At 50.3% G+C, this 15899-nt stretch overlaps 1 protein-coding gene across 1 annotated transcript in view; it reads right to left on the reverse strand.

The window, feature by feature from the left end:
- Positions 1–5453: 5453 nt before the first annotated feature.
- The window catches only part of XPR1 (xenotropic and polytropic retrovirus receptor 1), a gene marked incomplete at its 5' end in the record, with an annotated part of 25039 nt that continues 14593 nt past the window's right edge, over positions 5454–15899 (reverse strand). The window contains 4 exons of the mRNA XM_010184779.1: positions 5454–5786; positions 7066–7287; positions 8083–8222; positions 8500–8666. Of these exons, the coding sequence (XP_010183081.1) occupies positions 5726–5786; positions 7066–7287; positions 8083–8222; positions 8500–8666 (590 nt within the window). The remainder of the gene's footprint in view (positions 5787–7065; positions 7288–8082; positions 8223–8499; positions 8667–15899) is intronic.

Genomic DNA, 15899 nt, shown 5'->3' on the forward strand with positions numbered 1-15899 from the left:
GAGATTTAAGAGAGCAAATTGAAAGTGGAGACCCCAGACAACCCAGAGTTGGGCTGCTCAGCCTCTGCTCACCCGCTCTGCGGGCAGGACACCACTGTGGACCAGAGACCAGATGAAAAGAGGCAACCAAAGGCTCCCAGAAGGACCAAGAGCCTTACCTCCGGGCCATCCCAGAGAGGGATCCCGGTACAGCATAGTCTGGGCAGGAAGTTTCCTCCAGCATCACCCCTGTGTGTTGGGTTTGAGCCCCAGGCACTGTCCATGAACTCCTCCCACCCACCTCCAACCCGTTTGTTCTCTGGCATCTCCTCTCGGGACCCAGCTGTCCCCCAGCTTCAGCCACCAGCGGCAGCCCCGCAGCTCCCAAGGGTGCGAGAGCAGCGCCTTTAGAGCCCGGTGGCGGCCAACGATCACGGGTGGCTGCAGCACCGGGGTGGGACGTGGGGAGACAGACACACAACACGGAGCGGGGACAAACAGAGCCGTCAGATCATTGGAAAACAAAGAGCTTGTAATAATGAAAAAAGGACAGATTTCGTAACCAATCACTTTTTCCTTTGAAAAACACAATCACAGTAACTGCTTTATACAACCACCTAGAAACTATGGAACAGTATCACATTGTGCATTTTTTTTTTTAAACCTACTCATCAAGAAGGGTATTCCACACTCCAAAAATTATATCCATTTGGGGAGGGAAGAGGAGACAGCTAATAGCGCAGTCACAGATACATCATGAGTCCAAGCAAGCGGCAATTCTTTGTCCTCACCTTTTCCACTTAGCCAAAAAAGAAGAGTGGAGAAGGGGATAGCGAAAGAGAAAGGAGGAGGAAAGAAAGAAAGCACCCACAGAGGACTAATCACACTCCATAATTACTTTTGACATCTACAGGGCTTCATAGAAAGATCATTTAGACCAACACAGCGGGGAGGGGACAGGAAGGCGGCAGTGGGACCGAGGGGGAACTTTGGCATTTCCACCCTGAGCCCCTTCCACACGCCAACCCTTCACCAGGACCTATGGGACAGGGAGGTCGTCGTAAGTTGTACCAGGCTGCCCAATCTCTCCTCTGGAGCAAGGAGTTTGCAATTTGGTTTCTAGAGCCTGAGGGACCACCAGGCCACGGGGCATCTTTGTGGGCAGGGTGGGTGGCTCTCACCCATCACAGCACGGCTGCCGCCTCCCACCGGGAACAGGGCTGGGGCATCGGCACCCACGCACACCCAACGTCACCAGCCCTTTCCTCTCCTCCCCCTGCAAAACCTGCATTCCTCCTGCAGCCAGGGTGCTGCAGCAGGGACTGAAGCCCCCGAGGGATGCCGACACACCAGTTCAACCTCGTGGTGGGTTGACAGCTCGCCCCACAGTGCGGTATTTGGGACAGCATCGTGTCAGGGAGGCAAGGTTTGATGAGGTGACAGCCACCCAGGCCAACTGTGACTGCTGCAGTTACCGTAGAGGCTTGCCATTCTTCCCCAAGAGCCCCAGCCCCTCTTTTCTGAGGAGACAAAACAGTCCAGTCGCCTTCTGGAATAAAAATGTAAAATAAAAACAACGCTTAAGGTAGAAGATCATCTTCCCCCTGCGAGTGCAAAGCGGAACGGTGGAGGAGAGGAGGGAAGACGTGGACGGGGACACAGCACAGGAGCAAAGCGGCTTTTGTGTTCCCAAAGGGAGCCAAGCCATGGCACATCCCAGGGCACTTCCCAACGCCAGGGTCACAACTCCCCCAAAGCCTGGGGCGCACACCGAGCCAGCACGCAGCAGCATCCACTCCACTGTTCAAAGCACAGGAAAAGCTCGGAGGCTTTGCGCCATCTCCCCTGGAAGATCCGCAGTGAAATCCCCAGGGACTGCCACTTCCTGAACCAGGACCCTGCTTTCTCCTGCCTCCCACACGGAAGCCAAGTGCCGGCAAGGGGCCACAACCAGCAGCACAAGAAGGTGTTTGGGAAGGAAAAGCAGCAGGGCCCAACTCGGCTTCCCAAAAGACTTTCCCCCTCAAGATTTCCACACTGAAGGCTGCTGCCGGTCGTGCGCGCCAGCGGCTTCGGACAAACGGCAGCGGCAAAGACAGCAACAGCACAAGAAGAGCTGGGAGTGGGGCAGAGAAGGGAGCGGGATGAGCAACAGCTGACTTTGGGAATGGGCCTGGATTGGAGAGCTTGGAGCTTATCTGACCCACACGGGCTGCAACACCAGCACGGCAAAGGCGTTTCTGTTAAATCATGGCAGCCCGGCATTGGTTTCCGTGGATGGAGCAGCTCCTGCTCCTCCCTGCCAAGCCCAAACCTGTCCCGCTGCCCCTCCAGGGCCTGCACCCAGGGTGCACAGCGTGGCTGTCCCCAGGCATGGGGACCTGGTGTTTCTGGTGACACAGTCCTAAAGCCATGCAGGGAACTCCAGCGAGCAAATAAACTCTGGGCACTGCAAACCCTCACCCCCTGCAACCCAAAAATCCCTGGGAGAGCAGGAAGGATGGAAAGCAGCAGGGAATCCTCAAGAAGCAAGTTGAAAGGGACTCTCCAAAACTCATTGGCCACGCTGTGGCCCCTTCTGCCCTTAGACAGGACCATTCACAAGGGTTTCAGCCAGACAAAAGCAGCTCCCGCATTGTCCTCGGAGCTGCACACAACCACAGCCCCTGGCCACCTCTGCACCAAACCGCAAGGAGAGGGAGAGCTCAACACCCAAAGCTTCCACTGACCATCCAGCTACATCCCAACATCTGCAGCGCTGGATTAAAAACAACAACAAAACACCAGCTCCTTCTAACTCTGCTCTCCAGACTTCTGGACTGTCACCTGCTGTGCTCTCTCCATCAGCAAAGCCCACTCCCGAAGTGAAGCCACCCCAGCACCGTCCCCACTCCCCTCGCTGTCGCTGCGCAGGCTGCTCCCGAGGAGCACGGGGCTCTTTTCTCCCACCATCTGCTCGGCTTCGTGAGGTCTCCCTTTATTGGCCAGATGTTCTGGTAGACACGGAGCCATCTCGGCTTTAGCGCTCGCTCTCAGGAGGAATCTGCAGAAATCTCAGAAATCTCTGGGAGGGAGGGAACAGGCAGCAGCAGTGCCAGGGAGCTGGGAGCACTTAAAAGCCATGCCTCCAGGAGTTCGGGCTCCTTTCCCGTGAGAGGGCATCTTCACTGCCAAATGGGATGATGATGAGTTTTAGGAGATAACGTTTGCTAGCTGCAGCATGCCACCTCCTCTTTTTGATATTTCTCCTGCCAGCAAAGACAGAGATGAAGGGAAGGGAAGGTACAGAGCAGCGGAGGAGAGACGTCCAAGCAGCAGATGGACAGACTGAATTCTTGCTTCCTGTAAGGACTTGATAAACTACAGAATGAAGATTTAATTACTCGCAGCCAGGCTGGGGAGGGCTGGCTGGCGCAGCAGCAGGGAGGACACAGGCCACCCAGCCAGGCCCTGCTGTCCCAGCCTGGCTGAGGAAGGCAGCGTGCTCCCAGGGCACTGGCACCCCTTCAAATTTCTCTCTGTACTTTTCCTTCCCTCTGATAAGACGAATTACCAGTAAACTCTGTTTCTTTTTGTCAAGAGCCACTTGCTGAAGTAACAGCACTGGTTTCTTTTACATTGCCCTCCTCTCAGCACCCCTAGGTAGGTACGGCTTCACTCCACCACTCTGGCTAGAAACACCTCCGCAAGGTTTGGATGTGGCAACAACCGCTGCAACGCAATTAGGAAACGGAAATAGTTTAAGGGCCTTTAGACCTCAGACTCCACTTCCATACGAACAGGAACCCTTCATTTAAGTATAAACAAAAGAGCTAAGGGAGTTAAAAGATGAGAAAGCCCCTGGCACCGAAAGGGTGAGCAGCACAGCCCCGGGTAGTCCTGCTGCCCTCCCGCTGGAGCAGAGCGATGCTGCGGGAGGCACAGCAGACACCAGCCGTGCCACCATGACAGAGCATCTATCTCCCGGCAGGCCTGTCCCACCATACAAGTTGAGAGCACAGCACTGAAGTGTAGGCAGTCAAAGGTTTGCAGCATTGCCCTTAGCCTGGCACAGGTTTGTCACCATTGAATTTTAATCTGTTTCAAATTAAATGAACCAAGTTCCCTTCTTCAGTTCCTCTGGGTAAGAGGCACAGCAGGCAAACTGAGAAAACGCAACGCACCGGTCATGTAAGAAACCATGCTATTAGCTAATTAAAAAAAATTAACCACCGAGCAGCAGCTGAGCAGGGATTCCTGCAATCGCCCAAACCAGAGGCAAGCCACCAGGCAGACATCAGCGTGAGGATCCCACTTCAGGAGTTTCACCCTCCTCAAGCAGCCCGAGCTGTGCGCCACAATTTGCTCGGCAATACGGCTGCCCTTTACCCAAGTCTGCTCAACAGCATCGCACTTCCCAAACCAGCTTCGTGAGACGAGGCGAGGGGCACCAGGAACAGCCGAGCCACAGGGCAGCGTACTGGGATAGCCCTGACAGAGGCTTTTAGCCAAACCACACGCCGCGAGGAGACCCGCTTTGAATCTCACCTTCCCCATCAGGCGAGCACAACGCAGTCCTTCCCGCGCAGCCCGACGCTCGACTGCTCCCGAGGCCCTGCCTAATGAACCACCCTGCACCTCCTCGCCTTGGCCCGCTTCCCTTCTGCTGCGCTGGGCTGCAACACCAGGAGAGCTCCCTGCTCGCTATGGGATGCCCTCACGCCTTCAAAGGATTATTAAGGCTTTGACAAATACTTTTTGATCTGGAGTTCTGAAGCCTTTGTTCACCCGGCTTTTTGCACTGTTGCTAGGACCCAACTGTCCTTTCACAAGGGCCTTAGGATCATCTGAGCTACTTTCACACAGCTGCACGGAAAGTCGGCCTTGAACCGGCACAAGAGACATGCCCAGAAGCAGTAGCAGCAACTAAAAAAAATCAGAAAGAGAAACTTTGGTTTAAAATAAAATAAAACTGGAAAGAAAGAAAGGGAGAGAAGGTAAACACAGGTGCGAGTTGTCTCATGAGAGGGGTATCTGAGGGCAGAACCCCCCCAGCCCTGCAGATCGAGATCTACATTCCCAGCTTTGTTTTACCATTACAACCTTCATTGCACAGGACTCAAAATCACTCTCGTATGGTTGTTAAGTTTCATAAATAATGTGAAAACTATATGCAACAGATACATCATCTTTCCAAAAAAATTATACGAAAAGTTACATCAAATTAAAAAGTAGCTTCATGAATGAAGATACTGCTCTAAGTGCACTTTCCCTGCAAGTGCAGCCAGTGCCTCAGCGCTGGATATGAAGGAAAAAAAAATAAACAAAACCGAAAAAAAAATCAGATTTAAAAACTTAAGTCCGGTTTCAACCAGTCAAAACCGGGCCAAGCAGAAACCGAGTGTGCTCTCGGCACTGTCCCGTGAGGGAGTCCCTATGATGCTTCGTTATCCAGACAGGTTTGTGTGTCCTTGTTGAGACTGTAAACAATCCTCCTTTCCTGAACTGTCCTCTTTATTGGCAAAACAAAGTAAAATATTTTATTATTTTTTTTTTTTAAATAAAACATTAAAATCAACCCAGAAGAAAAGAAACGAAACACAGTGAGCTTGTTGGAATCCGTAGGATCTGGTCTGGAAGAGCTCGGAAAACGTGTTCAGTGTTTTCTCCTGTTTTCAGTTGGAACTGTACCAGAGATCGGGTTACTTGGGGAAGAGGGGAACAGAACGAGAAAACAAAAGATGCGGAATAAGAGACCGTGGCCATCTCATGTGTTCACTTCATTCGCTAGGTCCTCTATCAATACCTTAGTGTCACAAGCCTTGGACCTGGAAAAACAAACAAACAAACAAAGCCCTCACTGGGGAGAAGAAATTCCCATTACCACATGCAGACAATAAAACCGCAGTGCACTTGCAAACCTTTCTTACATGGAGAAGAATTGTTTCTCTCCACTGAAACTGTTTCACACCCTCCCACTCTCACTGGGAATAGCAGAACCTTATAAACATGCCCAAACTGTCCCTCAGCATCCTCCTCCCATGCCACACCACACTGGCCACCCTGCACGCATGGGGACTGCTGCGGCATCCACCCACCGCTCCGTAAGGCTGCTCCTGCTCAGCCTGTCACCGGGCTGCACAAAGGTTTGGCAGCTCCTTTTGGAATATGCTTGACACGTCTCAGTTTGCTGCACGTTTGAGACACGGCCGTAGGGAATTTGACCGGGCTTGGGCCCGCATTCCCCCTGCACAAAGCTTTTCGGTCTCCAGCGGCCACATGAAGACAGTTGGCATTGGCCACATCCGTGTACTCTGAGCTAACACTGGTACTGGACAAGCACGGCTCAAGGGCTGCAGCCATGGTCTCCCCTTCTTCCCACCCATTTTCCTCCCACCCACCGCTCCCACACAGTGATGCAACTGGGGGTTGTGCTGCAGCGACTGCCCAACGCTCCTGACGTGCTGTGCTTCAGCATCCCCGGGGAGCCTGAGCTTGCTCCCTGACCAAAGGGCAGGGCTCAGCAGCTGTGCTGCTGGTGCAGAAGTGATGCCTGGACACCAGAGCACCCTGCGATGCTCAGAGCACAGGCACTGCAGTGAAGAGAGGCAGGCAACGGGTTCAGGGGCTGGGGTGCAGGGTGGGGAAACATTTAGGGTGCAAGAATGATGGGTGGAAAGAAAAAAGGCATGGGTTTAGATTTGAGTGAGGAAGCAGTCTGAGATCTCACAAATGGAACCTTAACCAAAGGATAACTGAAATCTTGGGGTGGCCTGAAGCCTGGAAACTGCCAGTTGAAGACAACCCCTCTTCCAGGTTTGCATTTATAACATATGGCAACTGCTACAGGCTGTTTTCGCAGGAGAGGAGTCTTGGAAAGGGAACACCCTTTCCCAGTGGTTTATCAGAACCCTGAGATGATGTAAAGGATGGATCAACGCCCCAGCAGAGGCACATTTATTTAATAACTGGACCCGTCCTCCCTTTGAATGACTGCTTTGGCCGAGATCTTCACATGATTACCCAGTCCCTGAAGGGCCACCACACGCTAACAACAGCTCCAACGCGTGCTTTGCTTCGTTGCGCTAGAGGAGAAGCAGAACGTACTGTGAAGCAAGACGAGGTCTGCGCAAGGACACGCTCTGGCTGCGCTTCCACTGCTTGTTCTTGCGGCGGTTTCGTACGCCATCTTCCTGGTCCATCATCTGATCCAAGAGCGTCAGGTCGTCGGCGTTGAGCGGCGCCACTGAGATGTCCCTCACGGCACGGAACTCACCACAGTTGTTCAGGTGCTCGTTCTCCAGACGGAAGAAGTTCCACACAAACCGCCTGGATGGAGAAAAAGTGAAAAATCAGCAATTTGGTTCTAGTTTCACAGGCATCGCTGGCGTTCGGCAAAGCACTGGTACACGCACCTGGGTACCACTGGCTGTTCTCACTGATCAAAGTGCCTGCAGGCACTACCTAACAGCAGTATCTGAGACAGCACCTTCCCAGCTCTCTGGAGAACAGCAGATCTGTCAGGGTCATTCACTGTCCTAACGCCGACAGCCCAAGTCTGGACAGCACAGAGGCATTTCAAGCTAAAGGCAACCTCCAGCATCCACATGAGGGAGGTTCAGCTTCAAGTTCTTTTACTCCTCTTGGGAGAGCTGTGGGTTTTCAGCTAAAGTACAAGTGTGTAAAGAGCTCTGAAACCTTGCAGGATCCAAACCGATACTGCAGAATCCAAATTAGCATTTGGAAAAGCAGTAGAGATTTGAGAATAACTGTAAATCTAAATAACTGTAAATCTGTAAAATTAAATTTCATCTGGAAATTGAACAAAGTAATTTTAAGGAGAAATGTAGGAAAAACAAACCCCTGAAGATTAGATCCAGGTTCAGAAGAAACTGCAAACGCAGCACGAAGGGCCCAGCCCCCCACTGCAGCAGAGCCCTCTACAACTTTCTTCATGCAGCACCCGGACTAAATTTGGATTAAATGCTCCTGTCAGACCTAGTCTTCCATTTCAAGGGCTGGTACCTTCCACGTCCGAGGAGCAAGGCACTTCCCACCGTGCCAGTGTTATACAAGTAATAAAAATGTAACAGAGAAATGAACCGTTCAGCCAAGCAGCCTTACCGGAACACCTCGAGCGGGGCAAATACAGTAGAGATTATGTCCCCAGCGTATGGAAACATTTGCATGGAGGTGAGGGAGATCTGGATGGTCCACACAAAACGCAGGATCACGTCTTCTACAATGGCACAATAGTAGTACGCCTGAAGAACAAGACAGACAGACAGGACAGCTTATCGTACATGTGCTGCGCACAAGACAGACCTCTTCAGGAAGATACAGCATTTGCTGTTCGACCACTGCAGGAGTGGACAGCGTGACATGATCCCTTTGAAACAAACGAACTGCTAGAAAATCCCAGCCCACAGCATTCAGGAAGCACCAACGGCCAACAGCAACACGCTCTAAACTCCACAGGTTTCGTTAAAATATTAAAATATTAAAAGCCTTCCCTATTATAAAAGCAGGTAGCATACGCACTTTCTGTGGGTAGACGATTCCTTCTCGAAGAAAGGTATTTTCACCAGCATTTTTGTCAAAGAGACCCCAGTCCATCTTCAGGTCCCAAATAAGGGTATAGCAAGAGCTGATGAAATAGAAGATAATCCACAGGTAGAAGAACACTTGGGTGTCACTGTGGTTTTTAGCTGGAAAAGAGAAGAACAACATACTTCGGTACAATCTAAAGCAGATTGCTTCCTAAAACAACTACAAGATTGGCTGATTTGATCAGTGGAAATAACACCGCTTTTATCAGAGTTCTGGGAAAATCAGGCAACCCGAAACAAACCAAAAGCCTTGCCAGCACCAGCTGTATATTGTTATTTAAATGACACTTATCTCGTTCAGTGTTTTGCGCTTGGGATTGAAATTTGCACTGCTATTTTCCCTTTCCCGTGGCAGCCCTGCCGTTCTAACTCCAAACAGCAGGTGGAAGCTGAGGGCCGTGTTTCACAAAGGACACGGGCTTGTACAAAGGGAAAAGCAATGAGGCAGTGGCTCGGTTAGGAGGGTTTTGTAAGAGAATATTTCAGTTTGTCTAAATGCAAACAAGAGGGAAGTAGCGCACTAAAAGCCTGAAAGAGGATGGGCACACAGGAATTTCCACTGGCCGCTTCAGAGGTTGCGGTGGCAGGGGAAAATAAGCGAGAAGGCGGCAATACATTAACATGGACGTACAAAGCGTGAAGAAGGCTCACTATGGAGACTTAAATGCCCATACAGGGCTCCTCTTTGTGACACCCAGGACTGCGGGACCGAAGTCTGCTCACTTGCGGATGTATTTTTGCAACTAAGTTGTTTCCCGATCCCCCCTGAGAAGGTTACGCCGCTCTCTCAGTTCAGCTACATTTCCCTACGTCGGTCAGACGGGTAAAACCAAACAGATCAGATAATTCTGTTTGCTTTTAATTAGCAAATCTGGGCCATAAAGTTGGTAAGAATAAAACACATTACAATGCTTTGCGAGGCTGAGACGCTTTGCATCTCGCTGCTGTCAGGAGTCTCTCCTCCCTGCTGTGCAGCCACTGCAATTGCTCATTCACCGACTCTTTCTAACAAAGCCAGGAACACTTCCAGTACAAAAAGCCATAACGTTCTCAGTTCAAACCCGATGCCATGCAAAGCGACAGCTCTGTTTTCCAAACATGTGGCTTCAAAACAACAGAATCCCCGAAGCTGATCCCAGAGGGAGCACTAGGGCTCCCTGCTCTCTCCTTCCCTTTTTGTTTCGAACAGTTACAATACAAATGTTACACAGCAGCCCGATAAAATTAATGGAGTTGAAAATGAGAGGCATCGTGTAAGAGTACATTCCTCCCATTACGCCTCTCAGGCTTCCCAGACACGATGTGCAGGATATAGGTCAAATACACACACACAGCCTCCTTTCAAAACACACCCCCCCAAGCAAACCTATTAAAGCCACTTATGCAGCAAAGCCTGTCTACAGTGAAGCTGCAGGTCGGCCGGGGAGAAGGACACGAGCTCTGCTGCAGCTCTCTGGCCTGAGTGGCCTCCCTGCTTCTGTGTGAGGCTGGAAGCCTTCGAGCAGCCACCCACATCCTTGGCTTTACGCAGGGACAGGCCCAGCATCGCCTCACGGCTGCGGAGAGCCACAGAGTCCTGCAGAACACGGGCTCTGGTGCCCAGGCCTGATAGCACAGCTGCTTTGAAGCCACTTCTCCCGTCCATTTTTAAAGAGCAGCTGCTTACAAAACAGGGCACGGGTGAGGCTTTGGGAGCTCAGTCATTAGGGCTCTACTGCAAGATTTCGTTCTCCCTCCACAGCTCCTCTGAAGCCTCCACTGCATTATTTCAGGAAGAAAAGGCAGATGCCGACATTCAGTGACTCAGAGACACTAAGCCTGTTCTTTCCAAAATTATTTTTAGCTCATTAGATCTCTATGTTTAGTTCCCATTACCAGACCCTAAAAAGTAATTCGGACAGGTAGTTAAGGAGTTCTGTGCTTTCAAAGCATCTAAACCGCTCCAAACTACGCTGTGAGGCTGCATGTTTCCTATCAAGCTTAGGGTTGAAGGTTAGATTATGCTGCTTTTTTTTTTTTCCCCTTAAGGACAGAATTCAAATAAACTGAGCCTTACTCCACATCCTCCTGGAGCAGACATGGAGAAGGCAGCACAGACGGTACCTTCCATTGCCGTGCCTTTGGCCACATCCCTGGCCTGAGCCATGCCCTGCAGGTGCAGGGCTGGAGAGCAGCAAAGGGGCATTGCTGGGGGCTCCTTCAGAGTCCTCCGCTCATGGAAGGGACCGTCTGGCCCCAGAGGATCCTCTCAAATTAGGTAAGGGGCTAACAAAACCATGTCCTAAGGTGGCAATTACACAGGAAGGTGGATTTCAAAGGTTCATGCTGCTTAAACCTACATTATCTTAAAGGTTATTGTGTACAATTATGGAAAAGAGGAGAACCAAGAAGAAAAAAGGTCCACATATGAAAACTTGTGGCATTAACCTCATCAACCTCAAAAGGATGGGTTTGTTTCCAGTTCGGTTATCCTGGCCTCCTCTCCCTTTCCCTGCCCCTGCCTCACAGCAGTCCTTTTGCAGCGGCACCTGGGGCCACGCTGCTCGCCCCTCGCTCCTGCTTCCTTGCTCACTGACCAGCTCTATAAAGCAGTCTGCCCCTAAAAAAATGTCATTAAAAAACTGAATCGCTCCCTGGCAAAACACTCTAATCGGAACCAGTCTATTGTCTTCAGCCTTGGCCTTTGAGTCCCCTCCTTTAATCACTTCTCCTCCTCTTCCTCCCGCCTGCAGTTCTGTGTGATACCTTCCTTCCTTCTGTCCTCATTGGTATTCAGCTGGTGTACAGAAATATGTTACTGCTCCAGGCAAGCAATTATATCTCAATCTCCACTGGCTGGTCTTAGCGGCCCTCTTCACCGCTGCTCAGGGGGCTAGAAAATCAAGGCATTCATATTCTGCCCAGAGGCTCCATCTACTTCTGGCCTGGCAGTTTTTCAGGAGCAATACGTAGCTGTGCATATGTATGATGATGATGTCAGGGTCTATTTAAGCAGGAACTGCTTCATCCCGAGTTGTTTCTTTGTTTAATGATGTGCTAGAAACCACCACAAATCATCAGAGAGGGATAGATGAGAGAAGCTTTCTGGACACCTGGTAGATCTCAGCCTCTCCAAGAGCTAAAAAAGACCAAGTCTCCAACATTCCAGCGGCTGCAGCAACCCCGTGGCAGCACAACTCACCAAGAGGCGGATGAGAAGGACCTCAGTACCCCATGCTCCACAGGGCACCACCACACAGCAACTTCCTAAGCTACAGCTATGCAAAACAGCAGGTGCAGAAGCAAACACCACCAGCACCAAACCTCTGCATGTAAAGTTGCAGGTACAGCTTCACTCTCCCTGCCAAGGGGCAGATGTCAGTACACATTCACGTTAGCATGTCTGCAACCTGTTTGATGCTCAGCTACGTCGGAGGCTATTCGGGTTCACAGCGCCCTGCTATCTCCACTGGCTGCAAAGTCGAGGTGGGAAGCAGAATACCATGGGGGCTGTTTGCAACCTTCACCACAGAATTTCTGTTAGCATCCTCAGTTTACCCCGTAAAAAGGCAATTCCAGTAGATACTCAGCAGAAATACACCTAGGACTTGCTCCAGAAGGTCAACCAGATAAATAATGGAAGGCTTCCACCTTTGAACTGAAGCTGCGAATGGCCACAGTCCCCAGAAAACGGCTAAAGGCACTTGCAGGAGCAGAATTTACTACCTGCAAAAAGTGCAGAGAGACAACATCTTGGATCCTAAAACCAGCCCCAGGGGACATAGTATCTGACTGGCATGCTGAGAGAATTAAACTACACAGAAATTACAGCCCCTGCTAAACACAGGCGAGAGAAAGGTTGCTTTCCATCAAAGATAGTCAGCAAATACTATCCTGAACGCTGTTAATATTGACTTTACTTCCAAAGAATACTATCTGTTTACCCTGCTGAATTATTCTGGGGAATGCAAACACTATATGCTATTCAACACAGCAAAAATCAATGCCATGTATTATTGAAGACCTGGATAAGAGCACAATGGCCCTTGATAAGCGCTCCTGGTGTGTCAGCTGCCGCGGCTGGCTGTGGTTTCTGCTGATGGTGAAAGCTGCTATACAAGCTGCAAGAAGCATGAGGTTATCAGGAAACACAGCCAGGTGAGCCCTGCTACAAGACAAAACTGACCCAGCCAAACCAGCTCTGCCTCTAGCATCGACTAAAAACCTCTTGGTCAAGGCATGCCAAATTCAGGCTGCTTATACAACCAGCCTTTCAATCACAGATTCAGGCAGAACCAAAACTAAACAGCATGTATTTACAGGGTGCTAGCCAAGCACAGATACCAGAGGACTGAGCTTAGCCCCGGGATGACATGATGTGCCCATTAACTCCATCCCCGCACACAACGGGAGGGCGGTGACAGCCAGAAGTGACTTATCTACATAAGAACTGCCGCCAGGATGACATCCCAAAGCATTTGTCTAACACCTTGCTGCTTGAAGTGCAGCATTACTGCTCCCTCAGTAATTACATGTCTTAATGAGGGAGGAGGAGGAGCAGCAGCATTGCCTTTCTGCCCAGCCACACGCACCACTACTTAACACCGATCAATGGCCGAGCCGTGACATGACAGCAGACTTAATGCAGTAAAAAGGCAAATAACCCGGAGGAGCACACAGAGGACTCGCCATCCACTGATGGGCTTTATCAAATACCGACCATTTCGTATGAACAACCTTCCCGTTAGGTTCTGCAAATATCTGCTATAGCCTGCGGGCACAATTTACAGCAAAGCAGCGAGATACAGCGCAGCGAAGAACTGTCAGGAGGCAACGTCTCATTTCATCTTCTGGTTAGGTTCTACATTTGTAGAGCAGCGAAATCCCCAAATTGGGTTTTCATTAGAAATACTCTACAGGTCTGCATTGGTCGAGACGACTGTGTCTGACTTCAGGACACCGCAACAATCTCATTGCGAACAGAACGAGATCTCTGTCTTCTATCTCACAAGCACAAGAATGTGATTTAATTGCGAACAGGAAGAAGCATTTCAGTCATGACTGAGATTTGATCCCATTCTTCTTCTGGTGGCTTCTCTAGCATTTGAGAAGCGTTCTTGGGGGATGTTTAAACTGCTACCTTGAGGAGGACACGGCTTCCAAAACAACTGTTTGCCAGTAGTCTGGTAATAATATCTAGATTCACAATCAGAAATAAATAACATGGTAATTAGGGCTTTTCTTGGATAACTTAGGGATCTGGATATAATGTCATCTGCTACCTCGACAGTGCTTTGAGATCCCAAAGCAGGTTCCTTCAAAATATAATAGCTATAATATACTGCTGGGTGATTGCATCCCCTAGATTTCTGCAGCACCAAAGAGCTCCAGACCTGCACATATTTGACAGGAAAATCACTTGTGATGTCGTCAGTTGCTTTTCTTAAAATGTTCCATTACAAAAAGGTCAAGCTTCCCCCTGTTAAGTGCCCATGAAATAATGTATCAGTAAGCCATCGGTTTTACTTACACCTTACTCGTTAGTGTTCCCGCTACTCCAGCCACCTTTAAAAAAGCATATTAAGTGACACAAACGGTACCATTAGCCCGCTTTCCAAATCCCAGCTATTAAAACCCCTCTCTCTCTCAGCTGCCATCCTGAGAAGCGATCGCGTGAATCACCCAGTGGCAGGGTGCCGACGCTGCCTCGCCCCCACGGCCCAGCTGCCAGCACCGGGAATGTCCCACTTGACATTTGTAGACCTACAAAGCATGGGAAGATTTCCCTGTGGGATTTTTCTGCCTCATTTGTGCTGATGTACAGGGTGCGGTGCCAGTTCTCAAAATCCCCCTCCCAGGCTCCGTGCCGAGGACCGGCTGACTCCTCGTCTTGCCTTCCCTGCTCACTTACCGCTGAGTGAGCTCCTGCCGGCCCCTCCATCCCGGCCAGGGTGGTCCTGCCGCAGCCCTGCTGGGTGCTCATCCCCCTTCCCGGCTCAACCCCGAAGCACCACCACCAGGACGGGTGTCTAAGCAATTAGAGGAGCCAACAAGACGGCGCAGAGAAGCCAGGCTCGCTCAAGGTGCTGCAGAGACCCACGTCAAAGCTGGGAGGAGGTCAGAGGCCAGGATGGAAATGTTTGCCCATGGCGATGCCTCCGATTCTCTGCTAATGACACTGCCGCTGCTCTGATGGGAAGGATCAGAAAGACTGGCTAATGAACACAACTCATTACGGAAGGCCTCCTGGGCATGGGATGACGGGGTTTCAGACAAAAATTCATCCTAGCTCACAGCAATGTGACAGACATTGCATGGTTCAGCTCCAAATAATCATCCTGATGGAGTTGCCAGAATGCTGTGCCATGAGAAAACTGCAAGCATTAAGAAAGAAGCCAGTTAATCCTATTACAAAGTTTGTTTTACTTCAAGAGGTCAATCCAAGCACTCTATAAGGCTCTTGTGACACCTAAATCAAATGATTTGGCTTGCGGCAGCGCTGACAGCTCTTCCAGTGCTGAAAAAGAGGGAGAGATGGGAGTTCTTGTACTGACACACGAGGGATCAACTAGGGAACAGGATCTCACAAATGCTGCTAGCTTCGTTTTTTCATGACTGTGGGATTTGGGTTTGTTGGGGTTTTTTAATATTTGTACTTTTAAAAAAAACTATTTGTACTTGAATTCTCTATGTCCATTCATTTCGCCTTGTCCCACTCCCTGGAAATGCAGTGCCATTTCTCAGCTGGGGTTATAAGCTGCTGCACTAATGCCTGACCTCTGTAAAAGTCATTTTAGTTCCAGTCCTCACATCACCTTCCTGTTTGCTCCTGCGGTACCCATTTAGGATCACAGTTAATCTTGTTCCACCTACAAGCAAATTCCCTCCATGGGGGCTGTACCCTGCAGTTTCTAAGAAAGTAGCGACGAGGGCTAAGTGACACAACCCAGTACTTCAGCTGGCAGAGGAGAGCAGAGCCAGGGATCAGTCAGGAATCCTCCTGCAGCTCCCAGAGCGACAGCGCGATGGGAGCTGTGGTGGGACAGGCTGCGGGAGAACCAGTGATCCGTATCAGCGCTGTGAAGGGCTGAAGCCACCCTGATTAACGAGGAGTGGGCAGCAGTTACGAGACCTGGGCATCTTTCACTCTGTTTTCAAAAAGCAGCACATTTCCCGTTCATCTTCATCCGGTCAGACCTGGTCGAACCTCTCCATTTGTAAGGGATGGTCCAGCACCTTCCTGCAAAAGCCCATTTATCTAAGGATGACTCCTGCCTTGACAGTTCACGTCTTTGTTCCTTGGCAGAGCAAGGACCTTCACAGCTTTCTCAGGCTTTAAATCAAAACAAATTA

This window comes from Mesitornis unicolor, unplaced genomic scaffold (genome assembly GCF_000695765.1).
Source record: "Mesitornis unicolor isolate BGI_N332 unplaced genomic scaffold, ASM69576v1 scaffold27505, whole genome shotgun sequence".
In the NCBI taxonomy this organism is placed as follows: domain Eukaryota; kingdom Metazoa; phylum Chordata; class Aves; order Mesitornithiformes; family Mesitornithidae; genus Mesitornis; species Mesitornis unicolor.